Raw genomic sequence first — 10,767 nt, forward strand, 5'->3', positions numbered from 1 at the left:
GTATGTTTTCAGTGAAGTGAAAAAATGCTCCGCTATCTTTCTGGAAATCACTGTAAGGATTCTAGAGATGCACTATAGGATCTACCTCTAAGCCTGCTTTTGAATACAAACAAAAGACCCTCCCTACAAGGACCTGCTGCATCATTTCTAATAAAAGGCACAGGATGGTAGGGTGGAAGACAGACATCGCCGTTACTGTCGTGACATTTACACCACAGCTACCATTTAACCTCACAGTTAACATTCATCTTGTCCTTTACTCTCGGCCATGCACTGTGCTTTAGATGCTTTATCTCATTCAATTCTCCTATCAATCCTAAGGGGCAAGAACTGTTATTCTCTCCATTTTACAGATGAGAAAAACAAGGCTGAGAAAAGTTAAGTAACTTGATCAAGATCACACAACCAGCAAGTGGCTGAGCCAGAATTTAAACTGCAGTCTGACTCCAGACCCTGTGGTCCTGACTTCGAAGCCCTCAACTTTCACAAAAGAAGTAGTTTGGGTGAAATTTTTTTTCAGAAAGAAGGCTTTTATCAAGGTTGATGATTGCTGCCTCTACAAAGGACCTCCTGAGGCTCTGCTGTGCCAATATCTCACTCCATAAAGCACGTCTTGCCTTCTGTACATCGGAGCATCCACTGAGTGCCAGGTCTGCTCAGCACTTCATACGATGGCAGCATAATGACATATACGGATGCTCAGTGGAGGTGTCCATGAAGAAACCAGGAGTCACCTTGCTGATGAGAGGCGAAGGAGGCCTCAAACTTTGGGTTCATAAAAAATTCCAGTTGGAACAGATGTTCTCTTAGCTCACACAAGAAGCTGTCTGTACTGAACATCATATCTCACCACACCAACAGCCAAGTAATAAACCCAGAATGACAAAAGGAGCTTCCAGAATATGGCAACAACGCCTTGCAGCAGTTCTGCTACAGATACCAACATTACATGGGTAAAATATAGAAACCATCTCTTAACATTCTTATCTTGAAAGGATGGCTATCTTCTGTGAATTATTCAGTAGTTGGCCCAGATCCCATAGAATTTTGAAGACCTTAGAAAACTAGAACTTTGGGATTTCCCTGGTTAAGACTCCAGGGAAGTCCAATAGTTAAGACTCCATGCTTCCACTGCAGGGAGCACGGGTTCGATCCCTGGTCAGGGAACTAAGATCCCACATGCCGTGCAGCGTGGCCAAAAAAAAAAGAAAAGAAAACTAGAACTTTACCTTAGTAAGAAAAGAAAATTTACCTGATGGCGGCATAACCACAGGTAAACTCAACAGTAGGGTTTTTTTCCTCCCTTTTGTTTCAGCAAGACATAGTTTCTATCTGGCATTTCCCTAAATGTTTGAGAATAGATAGCCCTCACACACAGCTGTATCACGTCTTCATCAGATTCTCTGCAGAGTGGAATACAGAATTGATTTTCCTTTTCTCTACCTAAGTTTCATTTCCCTCATTTCTACTACGTACTAACTTTCAAACTTCTCTTGGCCAGTTTTTTTTTTTTCTCTAATTGCTTTGGGAGTCAGGATGTTGAGAGTGAGTTGAAGTTGTTGATTTCTTTTCCCAATGCAGTGAAGTCCCTAAAATCAAGGCCACCCTCCTCGCAGAAGCAGATGCTGTCTGTCAACTCGACTCCCTCTTTCCGCTGAGGACTGGCACCCAGCTGGGAATAATTTCATGTTTCGAAGGTACATTAAGCAGAAGACAGACACCCAGAAAGAAGAAAGGCCACATTCCCTGACATCAGCATCAGGGTTAACAGGAACCACTTGCTAACCCTTCCTAACTATGCCTCGTAGAGTCTCGCTGAGGCACGGCTTTCTCCTTCAGAAGTGGGCAGCCCAGTGCCTCTCCCTGGCCAGAAAGAACCACAAAGGAAGATTCCTGACTCTCTCCAAGACTATCATTTCTAACCTATTTGTCATAATTTCACAGAGACAAAAAAGCCCTCCCCAGACATTCACCACTGAGTCCCATCAGGACCAAGAGGGAGCGAGTACCTTCTGGTTCACTTTAGTGGCGGCCACGGTCAGGTTGTGCAGATCCTGGGGATTACAATCGGTGTCGTTCATGCAGCAACTTGGGGGGATGCCGTGCTCCAGAAAGTAGGGGCTGGTGCTCCAGTTGGTGTAGTTCTGCACCCCACAGCAGCTCAGCTGTTAACGGGAAAAGGAAAAGAATTAAGTGTGGCAGATCAAAGGCACTGTGGTCTCTGCACCCAGCGCCTTGCAGCTTTTAAAAGAAAAACATGGGCCCAGGCCCTAAGTCGACAGGCACGGCTTTGGTGAGTCAAGATGAGCTGAAGCTCCACTAACAATTCTACTCACTGGCATACCCACGTGAACTCAGCGGACGAAGTGAGTCCTAGATGCCATATTGCGTTGGTTTCCACCTCCCAAAGCCAAGCAGCTGCTCTCTGGCCTGGCTAAGCATCAAAATCACCTGCGTGATTAGGTGCTGCTAAAGAGACAGACGTAGAGATCTACTGAATCAGGACTGTCGATGGGGAGCTCAGGCCAAAATGGTTTTAGAAAGCTCTCCCCAAGATCTGTACTAATACGTACATAAATGGTTTAGGGGGGAAAAAAGATGCCCATGGAGGAAGAGAGAGAGTGGGTGTTGGTAAGCTACAGCCCACCAGCTACCTGGTTTTGTAAATCAAGTTTTACTGGGACACAGCTGTGCCTCTGTGTTACGCGTTGTCTAGGGCCGATTTTGTGCTACAGAGTTGAGTAGCTGTGACAGTCAAAGCCTCAAATAGTTACTACTTGACCCTTTACAGCAAAGATGTGCCAACTGCTGACATAGAGGATATTGGAGCGGATGGGGCAAAATATATCATTAATTGGTGAATCCGGGTAAAAGGGGTAGAGCTCCTTGTACTATTCCTGCAGTTTTTCTGGGTAACTGAGATTCTACCAAAATAAATAACCAAAAACATAAAAATACTGCTTCTGAAGTAAAAACAAAACAACACAACAATAAAAGACACCCCCCAACCAAATGAGCCATGGCCGCTGAGCCTGCGCGTCCGGAGCCTGTGCTCCGCAACGGGAGAGGCCACAACAGTGAGAGGCCCACGTACCGCGAAAACAAAAAAACAAAATAACCTCTCCAGATGATCCTGATGGGCAGTCAGGCTTGAGCACCTCCAGGCAGGAAACAACTACTTTCCTCATATCCTCTGAGAAGCACCAGGCAGCCTAGGCCATTCACACGCCTGCAGGATCCTCAGTTGCTCTGAGATCGGCTCTCCAACCCCACTGCACCGCCCAAGCCGGTGAACACAGCTCACTGCCCAGCCTCAAGACACCCTTTCCAGAAGGCTGGTCTTAGGGAGCCAACTCGAAGTCAGGCTGTCCTACACTCACTGTTCCAAGGCTTCAGATTTTAAGGGCAAACTAGCTCTCCTTGGGATGCTCACATCCTTACGGATGAAAAGCAAACCGGAGGGAGTGGTCCTTCTTGGCACTAATTACCTGGATCCCCGGACCCTGAAAAAGTACTGGATGTCCACTGTTGGAAAGGGAACTGGGCCAAGAGGCGGAGAGTGGGGCTCAAGAGCAAACACTGCCAGTCCAGCGTCACCGGCAGCCCACAAGTCCAAGGCCCGACCTCGCAGGCCATTGCCAGCCCCATCTCCTTCCTGGAACTTACGCTGCGCTGCACGTGATCCACCGCCCGGCTCCTCTCGTCGTTGCCATTGTAATTCTGCATGGCATCAGTGTAAGTCCTCAGGAAGGTGTCCTTGATCTAGGGAAGACAAGGGGCGATGTGGTTCTGGTCCACTGCAGCCCAGATGGACACAGATTCTTACCAACTTCCACCCCAAAATAGCCTCTTCTGAAAGTCTGAATAAATGTAGGCCAGGGAGGGGATGCCCTGTTTTCTGAGACAAAAGAGCTCAGAAGATCGGCCAACGGGGTTGTTAGCTCACGAGTTTAAAAAAAAATGTTCCCTTACCCCCAATCCGGAGGAACCCTGCCTAGTTCAATGAGCCACTCAGGTGGCTAGTCAGATTCGGAAAGGGCTGTGATGGTTTTCTAGTTATTTTCTTGGAATTGGTTACTGCCTTTCTTTCTATAACTTTTTCTGCCCTTACTCAGAAGAATGACAAAGGACAGGCCATTGTGTGTGGGGCGGGCAGGAAGACCGATGTTTTGACCAGAATCAGATCCCTAGTCTACCACACAGGAGTGGGGCAAAACCAGCTTTCACTTACCTGTCTTCGTTGAGATGAGAGAGGCTAAAGGACATGGACTTTACTTGTTAATAAATGGTTAGCAAAACCCTTTCTCCTTCTCTGTGAACACATTTGACCTTGGGTTATCTTTCAAGTTCTGTTTTCCTGGAAACCTACTGAAGGCGGAGCATCAGGTGTGTTACCAGGCAACCCCGCTTATGGTAAAAAGTGCCCCGACTGGTGAAATGACTCTGGCCTTGGACTTCAGCAAATGACAATACTTACCTGGTGGGAAGCTTAGGGCTAAATATGGTGACTCTTCTAACTAGGCGCATTCCTTGCTGAGATACTGGACGCTATGCCCATTGGACAGTTACGAGAGATAAAGAGACACTATTTACATCGTCTCTTAGGTGTGGGCAGGTCTACACAGACTAGAGCCTGGACCACTTTGAGGACTCCCACTGAAGAAACAAGCCCACTGCTGCCCTGCCTGCAAGCTATGTTTCCTTTACTGTATCCTTCCCAGTCAATGCTGCTAGGTTGTGACCTATTCTCATCATGTGTGTTTGACTCTTTAGCCAAACTCAAGACCACTACTGGTGGCCGAAGAGTGGCACTGCAACCCCCAGCCACCACTTCCCGAAATGGTTTTTCAGTGAAAAGCGGTTAGGCAGGTGAGGATGTTCAGGTCCTAGGTATCACGTTTTACCTCAGCTGAGAATAAGAATGGGGGATCTAGCTCTGGATGCAGTGCCCACATGAAATGGTTCTAGAAGTCCGTCTTGGCATCTGAGGGGCCACATCTGATAAAGGGGAAGGGGGGAGAAAGCGCCTAAGGCAGGCTCACTGGGAACTTGGGAACTTGACTTGGCCAAGCACAAAGGCAGGGCCTGGGAACAGGTGATGCCAGACTTCAAGACCCACAGTTATCACACTCGACCTCACTGACTTTCCTACCTCCGTCTTGCTATTTCTTTCCATTCGAACACATGTGTAGCTGCTTCTATCTTTACTGTTATTTACAGGGAACAATAATGAATTTGGGGAGTGGGGAGTTAGAACCAGTACTGAAAAGTGATACCACGGCAGCTACAGCCAGCGTGAGAGCAGCTCGTCCCTGCATTAGCATCTATACGTTGTCCAAATAGAGCAGCCTCAGTGACAGGACATGGAAGGATGGCCACATGTGACAAAGGACAGCTAGGAGTGTCCTTGAAACTAGCAGTTCTGATCGCAAAACCGGATTCAGTATCATTCTCCCCAGCTGTAGAAATCTCAGATTTTACATGTAAATAAAAAAGTGCAGCTTTGTAGGGGATTTTAATCGTGACTGTCTTCTCTCCTTTTCCCACACCACCAAGCGAAGCCACAGGGCTCCTCGCCACTGGGGTGTGGATTTTACCCCGGGGCGGCAGGGGGCGCCCCGCAGGGGCTCTAGGGAGGAGACAGTAGAGCACAGGCTGCTTAGGGGAAATGTAGCACTTCGCCTTTGGCCAACGACTTGTTTGGCTTGCCTCTGGCCTCTGAGAACTCTTGATATACGGATATACATTTGTGCCTTGCTGAAGTGGCTACTTTTAAAGTATTTAATCTGTATGGAAGGTCACTTTTCTAAAAGGAGGAGGAAGGACTTCCCTGGCGGCACAGTGGTTAAGAATCCGCCTGCCAATGCAGGGGACACGGGTTCAAGCCCTGGTCCGGGAAGATCCCACATGCCGCGGAGCAACTAAGCCCGTGCGCCACAGCTACTGAGCCTGCGCTCTAGAGCCCGCGAGCCACAACTACTGAGCCCACGTGCCGCAACTACTGAAGCCCGTGCGCCTAGAGCCCGTGCTCCGCAACAAGAGGAGCCACCGCAATGAGAAGCCCGCGCACCGCAACGAAAGAGTAGCCCCCGCTCGCCGCAACTAGCGAAAGCCCGTGCGTAGCAACGAAGACCCAACACAGCCAAAAATAAAGTAATTTTTAAAAAATCCAACAAGGCGGAGAATCCTTTCATGCGACAGCTATATAAAGAAATAGAGTGAGGGTCAACAACTAAGGTTTCGAGTTTGGCGAAATCCCCACCTGTAGAATTTTCTGGGCGTTTCAGTTCATAGTACATGGCATTTGGAAACTAGCAGATACCACTGGAGATGCCAGCTAGCTTCTCTGCATCCTTTACACATTCCAAGACGTTTCAAAAATCCTCCTCCCAAAGACCCTTGAACTGAGTTCTCCACTTGGTGTATACTCACCTCGTGACGAAACACAAACCCAGAAATGCCAGCCACGAGTTCAGCCAGGAACACCAGAGACAGAAACATGGCATACTGCAAAGCAAGTGGACAAGGACACAGTCAGATATGGCGGGGGGAGAACAGTGCTTCTTTGGGCTAGGTCCTTTCTTGTCAGGGGGAATTAGACAAGTTGTCATATTCCCTAGAAGGAAAAGTGGGACAATCCTCTTCTCCAGATGTTCCCTCGCGAGCCTCCATATAAGCGTGTGTCTGTTTGATGTGCATAAGCATTTGGGGGCACACGGGCTGAGGACAGCGCGTCCAGGGACCGGCATCGTGCCTGTCAGCTCAACCAAGAGAAATCTGGAAGGGCTTTTTACAACTAAGTATCCACTATTCTTAATGTTAGGCTGTTCGAGGTAGAAAGTACTCTGGAGGGCACAGGACACAGTTCCACCCTTTCTGTGAGTCCTTTAGACCACTTTCCTCACCAGGGTCACCTGGCGTCTGCAAGCTGGGACCACTCCCTCCCGCCCAACCCTCGCAGCTCATTCACATTTTAAACTGTTCCGATTGCCAGAAAGGCTCCTTCCGCTTGGCCACAGTCTGCCTACTTGTAAATTCCACTTACTGGTGTTGGATCTGCTTTCAGGAGACGCCAGAACCAGTGTGACCTCTCTTCCACGCCACGGCCCTTCGTCTGTGTGAATACAGCCATGGAGGGACCGGCTGCTTCTCTCAGTTCGGGCAAGCCCTCCTGTTTCCTTAAGCACATCTCCTATGAAGTGGCTTCAAACCCCCTTCCTTTGGAGTTGTATCCCTCCCATTCTGACAGAGCGGCCCAGATGTGCACAGGCCCACGTGATACCCTGTACTTTGCAAGTGTGTGGGTGTGTGTGACTGAAAAGCAGATAAAAGGAAAGAGAATTGATTCCTCTCCTACGAGGCATATGTCTTAGAATCTGCTTCTTCTCATCTCAAAATGAAATACAACGCTCCTGAATGTTGCGAATGGCCTTTGGTGACGCCCTAGAATTTGACTGCACTGCACGTGGCCATACTGCTTACTTGTAAAGTGTACGTATGTCTTGTAAAGTATATATGTGTGCATGGGATCATAAATTATTTTTCTCAGCCAGGGGCACATATATTCAAAGGAGGAAATACTGCCTTAAAATGCTGGTTTCGTTCAAAATATTAATAAAAGTCTCCGCACGCTGAAAGCACAGACACTAAAGTATCAAACACACAGTTATGAATAGAAGGCTCCATGTACACGACTTCTCTCTCTCGGCTTGGTACAAAATGCAATTAGAAGCACAATTTACTCTAGGGAGACTCTCACCGCAGGCCTAGACTCCACCAGAAAGTCCTGTGAGAAAGTAATCATCAGGACGCAGGTGGGAGAAACAACTTTGGACTCTGCGGTGTAGCTCTTAGGAGAGGGGCCGCGGTTCTGGGCCTCCATAAAGTGAAAAGAGTTATTTTCAATTGTTTTGCAATTAATGAGGTTAAATGAGGACTGCAAAACTTTAGAGGGACAGCTAATCAAGTGACTTCTGCTCTGTTCAGCTAGATCAGCAGTTTCACGTCCCTAGGAGGTTCTCTGCTTCTGGAAGCTTCCAGAGGAGAGCTGCTCCTCCGTCAGAAGGCCTGCTGGGGAGAGCCTGTATTAAATCCAGGTGGCAGGGCTCGAGTTTTCTCCAAATGAAAATACTGGAGTAGAAATAGTCCTGGCTTTCGAAAGACACCTATCTGGTTTCCCGTCCCAGGTCTCTGCACATCAGTTGTGTGAACTTGGACAAGGTATTTCACCTCCAAGTCTTTATCGCGTAACATGAAAACACAACCTGAATTTTATGGCGGTTGTGAGGAATAAATAAAATGGAGCGTGCACACAGGACAACATCGAGCGGGTGAAAGGAACTAAATGATAGCTTTTAGAAGACCAAAACCAACACCAAGCCCCCCAAACTTCTCTACTCGCCAAAAGGGTCACTTGCTCGTCAGGAGAAAATGGCAGCATGGAACGAGACCTTCAGAAGAAGCCAGAGATGGCTGCTCCATTGTTGCGCGCCCACTCCTGCCTGCTTCGGTCATAGTCTTTGGGCCGGAAGAAACCTTGGTGGGTTAATCCAATACTGTTCTTTTATAAATGGGGACAAAGGCCCAAAGAGGTTACATCCTTGCCCCTCAAGACTTAAGCCACTTAGCATCAGGGTCAGTCAGGTCTCCAGGTCTCCTCCCTTCTTGTTTGGACAGATGGCTTTTTAGCAGTTTGTTTTCCATGCCTCTGGAGTTAATTCTTCCCTTGCTACTCACTGTACTGAAGAAGAGGGTCTCAGCACCGGCTGTGCAATAGCACCCCTGGAGAGCTTTCAGAAAATGTGGAGCCAGATCCTGACCGTCACAGCGTCTGGTTCCACTGGCTGGCGGTTGGCCTCTGGCAGAGGTGTTTTTAAAAAGCCCAGGTGACTCAGGCACAGATCAAAGTTGAAAACTACAGCACTAGACCAAAAGGAAACACTAGCGCCTGTAAGAGGTACTAGAAGGTAGACTCACAGCGCTAACGGAGGTGACAGCAGCAGAAGTGCCTCCATATGGTCTCACTACGGCTTTTCCACCAACCTGGAAGGATTAGCTGTGGCCAGGCTATCAGCTTCCCACACGGTCTTCAGGACAGAAAATGGCCAAATCAAGCACGACCTCCATCAGGTTGCCAACAAAGAGACTGACCAGTGCCCATTTGGAAGGTGCTTCCTTTGGAGTGAATCACCCTCACACCCGTATCTGTCACTAGACGGTGTCGTGGGTTACTGCAATCTAGGGCTAAACAAGAAAGGACGGGCCACCCAGCACCGAGGGAATCTCTACTCTCCCCTTTCAGAGAAAGAAATCCTTTCAAACAAAATTTTCTTTTGAGGAGAGGCTCTTGCTGCCTTTTATCTGGGAAAGCCTTCCACATAAACTCTTATTAATGAAAAGCACGGGCAAGAGACTAGAGAATTAGGCAACTGGTCTACCAGAAAGTTAAGACTTGCAGCAGCAGCCTTTCAACAGCCTATCCTTACCCTTTGGGAAACATCACTGCTGTGTCTGTTGAGTGGGGAAGCTCTGGCTTAGCTCAACCCCCACTGCACGGAGCCAGGCTGTGCAGGCGTAGAGGAGAGCGTGCCCGCGCATCCCAGCACAGCCCAGCTCAAGGAGGCAGAAAAGTATTTCTCCACTGGGAACTTGGAAATGAAAGGCTGCTCATGTTCGGGGTGCTGCCTCACCCACCAAGGCTGCACATCACATGCTTGAAGAGATTTCTCAGACAGAATTCAAAACTGGAACAGGGCATCTTGCCACGAGGCTATAAATGGCTTATTAGAACCGCTGGCCACTGCTTTGTCATCATCTACCTTGAGGGACCAGGACGGGATTTTTTTGTGTGTCAGGCTGTATCTGGGGTTGTTTCTCCCTCTAGGGGATTAAAGGGTGGGTTAGGTAAAAGCCTGCACTAAAATTAGTCAATGGCTATTAAGGACTCGTCTGTGGCTTCAAGAAGGGCCACTTTGCTTTCACGTGATTTATATTTTTTGCAAAACAGAATCAGAAAGAAGTATTATATTGTGACCTACTCACCAGTTTCAGCATCCATGGGCTACCACGGCATGTGGCAAAGCATCCAAACAGGCCAAACACGACAATAGTGGTGCCAGTTCCGATGAGCACATAGGGAGCATTTGTGGAGTTCTCGGCAATAAGGGAAATATAGGTGCCCAGAGTGAGTTTGCCCCAGACTCCAACGGCCAGCAGGATCACCCCAGTGATCTGAAAAAAAGCAGGAGAAGTGTGAGACTGCTGCTGAGAGGTGAGAATTAACACAGAGCAATGTGGCTGGAATCTGAAGACTCCAGTTTCCGGGAGCAAGCAGGCACTTGCTGTAGGATTTCCTGAAGCAGTGGGAGAGGCCAGAGCCCATGATCTAAAGCCACCACACAGTAAAGACACTTTGATTTTGGACAACTAGATCTGTCCCTTACACAATCCCATATGCAGGTACCATATCAACTGTAAGTCAAGCCAACACTAAATAACTTTAAAAGAAAAAAGCTGCTGAAAAAGTACACCCTAGGGGGCTTCCCTGGTGGCACAGTGGTTGAGAGTCTGCCTGCCGATGCAGGGGACACGGGTTCGTGCCCCGGTCCGGGAAGATATTCGCGGCAACTAGAGAAAGCCTGCGCGCGGCAACAAAGACCCAACGCAGCCATAAATTAATTAATCAATTAATCCAATCAATCAATCAATCCTAATACAGGTCTGAGAGCCTTCCCAGATCTGGTCTGGGAGCTGCTGCTCAACGCAGAG

General features: G+C 48.3%; 1 protein-coding gene across 1 annotated transcript in view; it reads right to left on the reverse strand.

The window, feature by feature from the left end:
• Positions 1-10,280, reverse strand: part of TSPAN7 (tetraspanin 7) — a 25,612-nt gene extending 15,332 nt beyond the window's left edge. The window contains exons 1-4 of the mRNA XM_024764565.1: positions 10,042-10,280; positions 6,433-6,507; positions 3,667-3,762; positions 2,010-2,165 (exon numbers count right to left, since the gene is read on the reverse strand). Coding sequence (XP_024620333.1) covers positions 2,010-2,165; positions 3,667-3,762; positions 6,433-6,507; positions 10,042-10,053 — 339 coding nt within the window. The 5' untranslated portion in view covers positions 10,054-10,280. The remainder of the gene's footprint in view (positions 1-2,009; positions 2,166-3,666; positions 3,763-6,432; positions 6,508-10,041) is intronic.
• Between the last annotated feature and the right edge of the window lie 487 nt (positions 10,281-10,767).

Source organism: Neophocaena asiaeorientalis, unplaced genomic scaffold (assembly GCF_003031525.2).
Source record: "Neophocaena asiaeorientalis asiaeorientalis breed wild unplaced genomic scaffold, Neophocaena_asiaeorientalis_V1.1 scaffold1615, whole genome shotgun sequence".
Classification (NCBI taxonomy): domain Eukaryota; kingdom Metazoa; phylum Chordata; class Mammalia; order Artiodactyla; family Phocoenidae; genus Neophocaena; species Neophocaena asiaeorientalis.